Source organism: Pezoporus flaviventris, unplaced genomic scaffold (assembly GCF_033815535.1).
Source record: "Pezoporus flaviventris isolate CSIRO_AGI_PZ_B2104156 unplaced genomic scaffold, CSIRO_AGI_Pfla_v1 ptg000025l, whole genome shotgun sequence".
Classification (NCBI taxonomy): domain Eukaryota; kingdom Metazoa; phylum Chordata; class Aves; order Psittaciformes; family Psittacidae; genus Pezoporus; species Pezoporus flaviventris.
In genome coordinates this window covers 13109769-13122758 of record NW_026892573.1, presented here as the reverse complement: position 1 = coordinate 13122758, position 12990 = coordinate 13109769, and the positions used below count along the sequence as shown (strand labels likewise).

The window sequence follows — 12990 nt, the reverse complement described above, 5'->3', positions numbered from 1 at the left end:
CAACTGAACCACACAGCTTGGTGTCATCAGCAAACTTGCTGAGGGCGCACTCAATCCCACTGTCCATGTCAGCGACAAAGGGTGCTAGCTTATCGCTTACTTTCTAACTGAAATAGTTACTTCAGGCGATATTCTGCATACTTTTACCTTTGTTTTATTTTTTTAACTATTTTCATACTAATAGGAGCTTCTGATAGTTTTGTTTCATCTCAATATCATAGTGTTTATTTAAAATTTCAGAGTTTACATAGTCATCTAACCACTTTTTGTGGCTACTGATATCATGTTGGAAAAGCGTAATGAATTCAGAGTGAGAATTTTTGCACTCATGTCCACTGAGCACTAAACTACAAGGCGGTTAAGGATAAGGTCCACCATAAAGCAGAACCGTGTCTTAACTGACGTAACTGTTAAGCTGTACAGGTGAGGGAAATTCTAAAATTAACCTTGCTCAACAAAAATGGCATAATGACAGGAGCTGTTGTAATGGTGACTAGGGAATCCTTATCTAGCCAGGGACCAAAAGAATACATTTGATGGTGTAGAAGAAGTGTAGATCTGTTACTAGCTAAGATTTGAAAATGATCAGATTGAGAGATTGCTGTAGAAAGGACAGCTTTCTTTGTAGCAAGTGACATGGGGAAGCGGTGTATTTCTGATGCAGCCTGAATGAAGGCTGTGTGTCTGAAGGAATGTGGAGTGCCTTTGTGAATTGAATGACTATATTCTAGAGAGTAGTGATAGAGCTAGTATAATTTTTGTTATATAATGAGCTGTATTGGCTAACACTGGGTGGAAAACTTGAGGAGTTTAATCTCTACAGTTTATCAGGGGGCAGTCTATAAGTGTGTATTGGGAACAGAAGGTTCAAACAGCTTCTCTAGTTTTAGATCCTGGATGCTGAAGTCTGATAGCTGAAATTCATCATTAGATTGATGCACAAATTATATTAATATTATTTAAGAGTTGTAGTAACTAGTTGAGCAATTTAGAGAAGGTTAATTCAAAGTTGTTATCTCTTAAAACCAAGATCAATATTTTTCTGAAGAGGGATGCTGCATGTGGTCACTGAGTAGTCCTGAGTAGTAAGTCTGACAAGCAATGGTGTTATCAGAACAGCTGCAATGACTCAGGCAAAAAGAGCATATACTGGGGACGTGATGTACCATCAAACTTCTGTCTACCATGCCAATTTGTCATGCATCTCACTTGTCCCGAATAAAAGCCATATTGATGTAAACCTGAATGAAGGTGACTGATGCTAATAATGCAGGTACAGTAGAGTATGCACAGGCTTGTTTGAGTAGTACTGCAGGTATCAGATAAATCAGTAAAATAATTAAGTTGACTGGTTAATTTTTGTGATGTTCAATTACTTTTTTCCCTTTTGTGGTTTGTCTTTTCTTATGAATTCTACTAAAATTCATTTGATAGGATTATATTAACAGGGAATGAAATAAATATCTAGTGAACTAACCCCAGAAAAGACCAGAAGCAAAGGAGAGGTAATGAATATGAAAAGGCAAGAGAAATTAATAGCTTTCCTTTCACTTTTAATTCTTTTTAGATTATTAAACCTTTATGGTAGCACCTGTAAACAATTTTGTTTGTGCAGTGAGTTAAAAGGCAAAGTGTACTTTATTTCCTTGAGTGTTTCCCAGAGTATTCCATTTTCAGCCTCAGGAGTATACCGAGGAATCCCACGTAGTGTGTCCCACATGCTTTGCATGCTTATCTCTTCAAAAAAGTGATATTGACAATTGAATTCCAACTGTCTCTACCAGGAACTTACTTAATAATTAGTGCTATCTCTCTTGGCAACACTTCAGCTGAGCTTTTCCTTTATCAGCCATCCTTAGAAGCTGATTTCCCTCCCCCAGTAGAACTAGAGAATCTGTTAGAACTATTTTGTCAAATCCTCCTGGGTACAAATCCTGGTGCTTTGCCATTGCTAAAAAGAAAAAAAATTGAAAAACCTTTTCAAATGCCAAGAAAATAATATGTTAAATGTATGTTGTTCTGTTGGTTGTTTTGGGGTTTGTTTGTTTTTTCCTTAAAGAGAATTTGTTCTAGATACAGACTCAATGTTTTATTTTACTACTAAATCTGTGAATTTAAGGACTGGCTTGATGCTAGCAAGCTATCCGTTCTGAAGGAAAAAATAAGAGACATACTTTTGTTTTCTGTTACCTTTTCATTTATTTATTTTAAAAGGCTGAGTACAAATTATTTCACTCAGTTTCTTTGAGTTGTGTTAAATTGGACATTGAGAGGCAACTAGAGAAAAGTAACTGAAAAGAATCAGTGGGTATGCATTTCCACCATGGCTAACCCCACTGTATTAGTACAACTGACTTGGCTCTCTGGCAAGCTGTCCTGGAGAACACTGTCTATAGATAACATGAAAATATCTGTGCCATGCTTTCAGAGAGGCTGCCACTGCTTCTTGTCTCTGCAGTAGCAGTTTGCCAGTCATTTTTGAGAAGAACAGGTATGAAAAATGAGTTGGCAAAACTTAATGTTTTACAGAAGTGTAAAAAGCTTTAAATGCTAACAATGTATACACAAAAATTGTCGTACGAATTGAGACAAAGGAGAGAATTGAGGGTTGACAAAGATGGTCTGTCTTCAAATATTATTTCTGGAGGCCTTCTAAGCATAAAAATTAATGTTAGTAGTGTTCTCTCCTGTTTATTAACATTCTTGCAGAAGATTTGAGTTCTGCCATTTCATGGGTGGTTCTTTGATTTGTCCTTATCAATTGGTACTTATTTCTGCTTTTACCTTCAAAATGCAGTAATTACTAATGATTACTTTAAACGGTGTTGCCAGCTGATGGCTCGGTTTCTACCCAATTCAGGACTCTTAAAAGCTTATCCCTGCTGGGTGCTTGTGGGCTCTTAGAGGCATCCTGATTAAGGTTATTGTCCCCATCATGAGGGCTTTCTTAAAGCATTAGAAGATCTTGAAATAATTTTTTTTTTTTTCTTCTACATGTATAGAAAGATTGAAGAGAAGATAATGGTAGAAGAGTTGAGATAAACACGGGAAGAAATTTGTTAAATTTGTTTATAAAATTTCTGCTTAAGGCAAAGTTTTAAGTTGTGGCTATTAAATTAGTCAGAAAGATAGGTTTGATGTTTTGTACAAGATCTTTGAACCTATTTGATAATGGTCTGGGTTGCTCCTGGCTTAATTTTGAGTAAGGCAGTGGCAATTTTTCTTGTTTCTGCTTTTGTCCTGAAACGGGAAAAGGGAGAAGAAAACTTTCTTGTATACTTTTAAGATTACTTTGGTATTGTTATTTTCAGAAAGTTCGGGCTCTGGACATTTGAGGGCTTTGGCTATTGGCACAATTAAATGAAATACATAAGGCATGAAAAAAGCTAACTTGCCCTAGCAGGCTGTGATCAAGGGTGTATTTTTTACCTTTGCAGCTTCTTTAGATGGAAGGAAGTGTAATGTTAATATGTTACTCTGGGTTGCAAATGGATACTTCTGGCATTTACCTTGGGAAACAGAGTTTTCAAATGAAGTGTATGAGAGATACAAGCTGAAACTGTAATTAATGAGAATCAAAACAGATCTGCCTGTTGGATCTCTGCTGTGCTAGGTCTGCTGTTTGGACTTGTTTTATACTTAAATCAGATCTTCCTCATGATCTAGAGCTCACTTTTACCCGGGTAAAAATTATTTTCTTTATTTTAGTGGAGGTGAGCTGTGGGAGTCAAGAGGGATCAGAGCAAGAATTGCAAGTGGCATACATTCCTTGTTAGGGATTTTTGTGCCTTTTTATTTCCTGAATGGTCACAGTTCTAGCTAAATAACAGAAAACAAATTCTGCAGTCTTTTCTGGGACATGGAACAGCTGTACAAATTTGTAAAAAGGCTGCCAATGTTGACCCTTGCATCTTGATTAGATAAAGGGAAGAGGAAATTGCAGGATGTTAATTTTTTTAATGTGAGCATTTGAGTATCTTTCTAGAATTGGAATTTATTCCCCTTCTGTAGTAGCTCTGGGTAAAATAGGTACTTCAGGTGTGAATATTTGTAGTCTTTTGACTTCAGTCACCTGACTTTGTTCTGTCAGTAAGCAAGTCAAAGGCTTCTGTTTTATGTTAACAGAAAATGTTAATCTGCTCCTACTGCTATTGAGAAGCCTATAGTTCCTGTACAGTTTTTGAAATTGCAGACAATACTTTCCATCTGTCTGCAAATCTCATCTTTTCCATTCGGATAGATACAAAGAACCAAGAATACACAGAAAAAGAAGTACCCTGGGTGTCCAATGTATCTTGTGTTTGTTTTTCATTATGCTGAAGGGAAGTTTTCTTTTATGTATGAGATGTTTTAAAAACAATTACAAACTGCCCGAACTGTTGTCTTGTAAATGGAATATGCTGAGTTTTTTAAATTGCAAAGACTAATAAAATTGGGAGAACTATATTTTTAAAGAGATGTTTAGCTATTAAAAGACTATATGTATTTTTTATATTGAAGACTTTCCTTTCATTCTTCTATGTGTTAATCAAGTCTGCAGTGAGTGTCACAAGGGTCGAGTTGCATTTTCTTCTGAATTTTTGAAAAATAATTGATTAGACATAATAAAATGGATGTAGCAACTGAAGCATGGAGAATGTGTGCAGGGAAAGGAAGGAAACAATGATAGAGCGATAACCCAAATAGACAAATGGAGGGATAGGAATGGAGCGAATGCTGGGAAAGTGGTGTGGGTTTTTATTTCGGTTTGTTAGTTTTGTTGGTTTGTATTTTCTTTTCTGCTCATGAACTAAAATTCTGGGTATTTCTTTTTCTTTGCTATCTCAGTCAAAGAGCCTGAGTATCTTTGCAAGATACCATGGAGAAGCTGTGATGGTGGTTCAGAGGTGGCTGCTTGGTGCAAGGACAAAATCATATTTTCTACCACAGTCCTGTTCAGAGTCTTGCTTTTGTGGTGCCTGTAAATGCCTCGGTGTTGCTTTATATTGCTTTCGTGTTTTTCGGGGATGTTGATAAGGAGGAACAGTAAAATGTAGGACCTGACTTCACTGAGTTTCAGGCTTAGATAAATAACAGAGAATTAAAAGTAAGCCCCAGTTTGCCTGGAAAGAATTTTCTGAGTAATATTAGTGGAGGTTACAAAGCTTTGTTTGGAGTAGGCTTTTTTTACTGTATTATCTTTACTATTGAAAGTATAAAAAGAGCGATTCCTTTAATGGACTTACCAGTACACATTAGCTTTAAATTCTTGTGTTTCTTTTTAGGATTAATGTATGTGCTTAAAACTTCTTTTGCTTTTTTTCCCTTTCCCCTCCAGAATTTAAATAAGCAAGCCTACGATTTGGCAAAGGCTTTACTAAAGAGGACAGCACAAGCAATTGAACCATACATTACTAATGTAAGTGAAAACTGCAAACAAACATGGAAATCAATACAGTTTTAACTGAGCTGTAATATAAAGTGAATGAATTGCATATAGTCAAATAGGGCTGCTCTTTGAGAGAATTGTTGTATTAATGAAGCACTGTAACCTATCTCTTTGAGATTAATTCTTCATGATATTGAAACTACTAAGCCTGTATTAATTTTGATTTCTGAAATGCAGTGGTTAGTTTACTTTCTGCTGCCTTGGGAGACCTTGCACTTCAGTCCTTAATGTGAATGGAAGACCAATGGTGTATTGTTCTGAAAAAAAAATACATAAACACATTGTTTCTATGGCAAAATTATTTTTCGAATGAGATGAGACTATTTTAGAAGCTAAGAGAAGTGAAGATAGAGCAGAAATTTAATGCTGTTGTCACAGGAAAAGAAGAGGAAACAGAATCTAAGAAAAGATATTGAGGAAGAAAACCAGCAAGTGGACTGAGGATTGTAGCCAAGTTGAGACTAGATGTCATAGACATCACAAAAGGAGAGGGATGAGAGGAAGTAAAGATCAGACAGGTGGAAAGATCAGACAGGAGTATGTTCTAACTGAAGTTGCACAGTAGAAAAAAAAAATATACTTTTTTTTTAGAAGTAATTAAGAGTTTTAGAAGTAGTTAAAGATTTAGCAGGTCTCATGGCAGTTATCCAAAACCTCAGGAGCTTGAAAACAATAGAAAATTTTCAATGCATTTTACTGCTTTCAGACTTCTAACACTTGTACTTGCAAAGTGGGTACCTTCTAAGACTTAAAAAAAAATCTGTGAAAACTCTTCAAACCTGTTAGTTAAACCTGCCGTTTGGGAAGGTGTTGCTACATGGGAATGTGTTTAAAATGTTCTTCAGCTGTAAGATTAGATTACAGACTGGGTGACGTTTTGTGGGTTTTAAAGAAGTCTGTACACTAAGAATTCCTCTATGGAAAATATGTACATGCAGTCTTCTGTTCTTCGTTTTCCACAAGTGGGAAATATTATGCTGTCTGGTGTCTTTGTTTTGAAAGTTGCTTGCTTTCTTAAAGTATATTAAAGGCACAGTAAGAATTAGTTTCTTAACCAGGAATATATGTATTCCAGGCAACACTGTATACAGAAGACAGTGTGGACTCTAATTTCTAATGAAATGCACATGTTATTTCTAGTAATTATTGCTAGAAACTGTTGACTTTTTTTTTCTATCACTTGTTGAGGTTCACTTTAAAACCTTAAAAAGTGGTAGCTTTCATGTTTTTAGTTTCTTTACTGATATGATTAACCTTGTCAGATACAAAGAGTCATGATGTTCATCTGTACCAAGTTTGGGGTTTGGAAACTGAAGTGCCATTTAAGTGTGTTCTGTTGCCTTTGTGGCAGGTGGAAATAGTTTCATTTGTTTAGCCACGCTTGTGTTTTGTCTTAACCCAAAGAGAAGAAAAACTTTCCAAATTATGTCCTCCCCATTATGAGTAAGAAGTAGTAAGTTCCTCCTTAGTTGCTTCTTACCCATCTATTATGAGAGGATATAGTTGAAATGAGTGTGGAATTAATATTTGATTTTAGAAAATATTTTCTTTAATGAGAAGTATAAAGTTTCTCTCATACCTGTCAAGTTTACCATGAAAGAATAATGGCTTTACAGCTGCATTATGCTGCTTGTAAATATAAATTTTGGAACAGCCACTTATTAATTCCTGTGCTTTTACTTACAGCTCCTTAACCTGTCAGCTGTGTAATGTAGTAATTAGCCAGTTGTTTCAGCCCTGTTTTGACTAAATGCTACAGTACTTTTAAAGCGATTGTTCTCAGTAGTGAAATAACTCTAAATATAGTCACATTATAAAAAGACACGATGCACTGGAACTCCTCTAAAATTGTGTTCCTTAAATTATTGTAGGCCTGCTCTGGTAAATGAAGCCTTTTAACAAATGTACTTTTTAATGTACTTTACATAACATGTAATACTGAATACAAAACAACAATATCTTAAGATTTCTGTTACAGAATCCTGGTCTGTGCATGGTGAATTTATACGTAGGCAAGCATAGGATTTAGATCACTTTGTTAGTGATGTATATACCCTGTTTTATTTTCCAGTTCTTCAATCAAGTCCTCATGCTTGGTAAAACATCCATTAGTGACCTGTCAGAGCACGTATTCGACTTAATTCTGGAATTGTACAATATTGACAGTCACCTCCTGCTCTCGGTTTTACCCCAGCTTGAATTCAAACTTAAGGTAAACACTTCTTGTCCTTCCTGTATATTTGAAATGTGTGTGCTTTGACTGTTAATGATTCTTATATATTTATTTTATTTATTTATTGGAAAGTTCATCAAATTATTTAATATATAAAATGAATACTAATATTTAAAACATATCTTTTCACTGTTTAAAGGAAAACTCATAAAAACACTCAAAAAGAGTAATTTAACTTCAGATGTATGAACCTACAGTGCATGTATGCATATGTTTGGGTTCTGGTTGGCGTGGGTCTTTTTATTTTTTTTTGCCTTGCTTCTTTCAAGCAGTAATTTGATTTTTTTGATGACTTGAGAATCTGGTTGTGTATTAATGGTTTTATCCTTTCATTCATATTTCCAAAAGAAGGATTCAGTTTACTGCTTTTTGTCTGATTCTTAAAAGTAGACCTTTGCAGCCTTTAATTTCTGTTCTTACAGATGGTGAACAATTATCATTCTCACTCCAATAAAAACAGTACTTCTGTAGCCAAAGCTGTTGTTATTCAAAAGATTTAATCTTAACTGCTGCCACATCCTTTGTTCCCCCCCCATCATAATTGAAGTAACCTTTCCATCTTTATGTCCATTTAAAAACTGCAGGTTCTTGAATTGTCTTCCTCCTCTTTCATTAACTCTTGCATTCCACTCTTTCAAACATTTTGTATCCTATTTTACCAGTGGAATCAGAAAATTTAGTAGCCCGATGCTGTCAGCCTTTTCTCTTTCAACAACTGGTCTCTTCCTTCCACGGGGTGATTTCAGCGCTAAGCGTTTCCATGTTTTCTTTGTACTGTTTAATTGACCACACCTTTTTTTTTTTCTTTCTTTCTCCATTTTTGCTCTCTTGTTTAGTATACTCTTTGAGTATGTGTTGCTTTTGCTCCTTGATCCTTAGTTTAGTTTTCTCCTTGAGGTCTTGAGCCCTCAGGGTAAGGGTTCAGGTTTGGGGATTGTAAGATCCAGTTAAACAATGTTTCCAATAGACATGTATGTCTTTATAGTTACATTCTTATTGCTCTTTCTCACCTTTGGTTGATGTCTTGTTGAACAGGGTACAGTTTGTAGCTATTCTAAGACTGTGGTGTGGCTTCTGTTTGAATTATTTTGTTGCTTCAGGTGTGTGTTTTTGATGCCTTAAGTTGTAAGACAAATAATATATGTCTGTTTTGTCCGTCAAATGTAGTTTGACCTATCTTTTACAGGGGAAAAAATAACGCCTCCATTTGGAATAGGATAATCCTAGTTTAAATCTTGAAATACTAGAACAGGCTGCTCAGGGAAGCTGTGGATGCCCCATCCTTTCAAGTGATAAAGGCCAGGTGTTGGATGGGGCTTTGAGCAAGTGGTCTAGTGAAATGTGTCCCTGCCTGTGGTAGGGGGGTTGAAACTAGGTGATCTTTAAGGTCCTCCCTTCCAACCTAAACTATGTTATGGTTCTGAATGAGTTGAGAGGTCTGTAAGATCCTTCTATGGTTAAAAATAGTATCTTGAAGATGAATGTTCTGAAATACTAATGAAATATGGTCAGCCTATGTTTATTCTGAAATCAACGCAAATTCATTCTTTATGCAGACCTGCCAGCGATGATCAAATACTTTCCACTCCAGTAATAGTCATGGCTTTATTCTAAACAGCAGCAGCTAGTGTCAAGCATTTTTAATTGCATGTTAGCATGTTAAGAAGAGAGTGTGAATTCAGTGAAACTGAGAGTGCTTATGGTAGGAGGCAACTAATGTTTTGCTGCTCTGAATGAAAAGAACCTGGACAGCAATATCCCTGTTAGCTTTGGTGAAGCCTTGGATCAGTTGCCTGGTAAGGGAGAAAAAGACACTAGGCAGTCCAAGTGAAATAGTGGTCTGAGAGAGTAGGTGGTTTTTTTTTTTTTGAATAAAGGTCAGTTAATGATACAATAACCATGAACTTTATTGAGCTCTGTGTATCATTCAGAGCTTGACTAGATGATTTTGGCTTTTCTGGGTTTGGTACATAGCTTTTCATAGAATCATAGAATGATTTGAGGTGGAAGAGACCTTTATCTATCATCTAGTTCCAACCCCCCTGCATGGGCAGGGACACCTTCCACTAGATCAGGTTGCTCAAAGCCATGTCCAACATGGGCTTACACTTCTAGGGATGGGGCAACCACAGCTTCTCGGGGCAACCTTGCCAGTGCCTCACCACCCTCAATGATTTTTTTACTGATATCTAACTTCAGTCTACGCTCTTCCAGTTTAAAGCCATTCCCCTTGTCCTGTCACTACATGCCCTTGTAAAAAGCCCCTCTCCAGCTTTCTTGCAGGCTTCCTTTAGGTATTGGAAGGCTGCTCTAAGGTCTCCTTTGTGTCTTCTCTTCTCCAGGGTGAAAAACCCCAGGTCTCAGCCTCTCTTCATAGGAGAGGTGTTCCAGCCCCCTGTTCATTTTTGTAGCCCTCTGTGAGATTATATCCAAGAGCTGTATCAGACAAAGGTGTGATTGTAAAAGTCAAATACTTTTCTGGGGCAAATACTCAAATAAAGCTTATGGGGTAGTGGGACAGTTACTGATTTCCTGGATCTCATATTGCTGCTTTGCTGCTAAAGAGGTTTGTATTGCTCTTAAAGCAGATGAAGTTAAAGGAAAGCTGTGGCTGTTTCAACTGTGGAGTTGTCAGTTTTGAGGAGTGAAGATGTATCCAAATGATCTCATCTGGAATGCTTTGAACATATTTGATCTATGCTTTTCAAAGACAAATGGAGTAATTGCTCTCTTTTTCTGGGAACATGCATGTTCCTTATAATGGTTTCAAAAGCAGTAAATAAAAAAATATATTTGGCCAGATGAAGTAGAGTCATAGTAGACATATCCAAGCAAGATTCCAAGTGGTCTGACTCAATTTAAAGTGGATGCTTTAAAAAAAACAAAACAATATCCAGGTCAAACTTGGCAAGTTCTGTGGGCCAGAACTCAGTACTTCTGATCATTTCAATGAAATTTAATTTAAAAGAAATTAATTTCTTAAAGCATTTTTCTTTTGTTTGCTGTAGCTTGAGCCATTTTTATCCAAGAGCTGTTCTTTTTAAATTCTTTTGACATTGTCTGAAAAGTCTTTTTGCCAGTGGAGAATGACAAATGGTTACTCTTGTACAGATGTTAAATAACTATTATTTTCTTCTTTTTATTGGCCCTGTCACGTACAGAGCAGTGAAGGTCAGCTCAGTAGGGCGCAGGACTTCAAAATAAATTCGGAAATAACAGTTCAGCCTTTGCATAAGAGAAGAATGATGTGATGTGGGGTTTCCGAAAGCAAATATTGCAGAACTTCATTACTAACAACCAGAGAAAGATTTCTTCACTTTTTTGGGTTGTCATTTGGCAACAAAGTGGGAAGGTTCTAGCCAAACAAGAGAAGATAGGAATTCCTGGAAGAATGATAATGATTTGATAATAATATGTGATAAGACTTTGGAGGGTTGTCCTTGAGATACTCATATCTGTATGTTCTAATGGTATATATATTTTGCTTCCTGTTACTGAGCTCCTAAAGAAAAATATAATTTAGTTCATTTTTTTCTATCTTCCTTTTTACTTGAGATGCATCAAGGAGACACATGTTTTGGTCCTGGAGCCATGTGATTACTGATAAATCCATGTGATTACTGATGAATCCTGTTTGTTGAATGGGATGAGTCTGTTTACACTGTGGGAAGCATTTCTGGTGATGCTTTTTCTACCCAACGTGAAATGCTCATTCACATCAATTAGTTGATTAATTAATTTCTGTCTGAGAACAGACTGAAATCTCAAGTCTGTTGGATGTTGTTTCGTGACTGCAAGGGCTGCCATGCTCATTTGCATAAATTCTAGTTAAAGTGAAGGGGAGGGAAATAGCCAAAAGGTGCTCTTGATCTTGATTGTTCTGATGTTGGGGACCTTCCCCTGTTCTTGGAGGATGCTGAAAGGTCTTGGTATTCTTGACTTGTTCTTTCAGGGATTGTTCTCATATTTCATCCCGACTTTAGGGTACTCTGTCTCACAGTGTAAGTGCTGGGCATTTCTCTGATAGTGATCCTGTTGCTCTAAAATCATTCTTCCTGGCATCACCAACTTTTCTGCTAGTTGTGTTCTGTATGTGAACCAGAATTTCCACATAATGTTGTACTTTTTTTTTGCTTTTAAACTCTTTGTGGCATGTTTTGAAGATGAAGTGGTGTTTTTTCTCCCAACAATGAGGTGAGCAATCTTCAGAGCCTTCCAATTGGTTGGGCTGATAGGAGTTGGAGGACATGAACAAACATTTGTGCGTCTGTGACTCATTACCTGACAGGATCCAGATTCTTGCTCTCCATCTTTCTGAACTTCTCTTGCACTATTTGTGGCAGTAAGCCTCTTGTTTTTTCTTTATGGGATCAGGGTCTTATGGAAGATTGTCTTTTTGAGTTTGAGGAAACATACAAGGATTTTCGTCTCAGTGACCAAATTTTTGACAATGTATAGAGGGATTAAGAAACACTTAGTATGGAAGTTGTGAGAGAGCATAGGTACCTCAGTAACGCTGTTGCACGTATTTACTGATTTGTATCTAAACAATGTGGCCACCTAGTGTTCAAGCACCTTGCCATTAGGTGCAACCAGTGACCATGCAGTTCGGTCAGGATGCCTGGTGATTTTAACTGCTGTGAGAATTGTATGTGTTGGCTTGGCTGAAGAATGAAAGGTTACTGGCAGCACTGGTGTTCTCTGAAATGTGCAGCTTTTGTGTGCTTTACTCCCTTAGGTGCTTTTTCTGTCCTGTGTATCGCAAGAATCTTTTTAGTATGTTTGGACAGAATTGAAATGAAGTCAGGTGTGTGCTGCCGTCACAAACAAAGAGGCCATACTAGTTATCCTTTTGGGTCTCTCTGAGATGGAGTTAATTTTCTTTGTAACATCCTGTATGGTACTGTACTTCATATTTGTGGCTAAAATGGAGTTATTGTCACACTAATGATTTGGCTGTTGCTGAATAGTGCTTCCATAGGTAAAGGCTTTCTCCCCCGCCACAAGTAGGCTGAGTGAGGGCAGGAGGTTGAAAGGTGACACGTGCTCACCAATAAAAGGTCAGGAAAATGTGGAGGAAGGGGGGTATGTTTGTGCTCATAATGTTTGTCTTCCCAAGCAAGCACTATACACTCTGAGACCCTGCTTTCTAGGAACTGATAGGGTGTAGTGAATGAATTCCTCTCTTTGCTTTACTTGTACATGCAGCTTTTCCTTTACCTATTAAATTGTTATTATCTTGATCCATGAACATCTTAATCTGCCTTCTATTTTCTCTAATTCCACTCTCTTCACAGGAGAGGAAGTGAGAGAGAGGCTGGGTGGATGT

The 12990-nt window shown here is 36.9% G+C and overlaps 1 protein-coding gene across 1 annotated transcript in view; it reads left to right on the top strand.

Annotated features, from left to right (window-relative positions):
- Positions 1-12990, top strand: part of PDS5B (PDS5 cohesin associated factor B) — a 109770-nt gene that overhangs the window by 35556 nt on the left and 61224 nt on the right. The window contains exons 7-8 of the mRNA XM_061457535.1: positions 5318-5398; positions 7500-7640. Of these exons, the coding sequence (XP_061313519.1) occupies positions 5318-5398; positions 7500-7640 (222 nt within the window). The remainder of the gene's footprint in view (positions 1-5317; positions 5399-7499; positions 7641-12990) is intronic.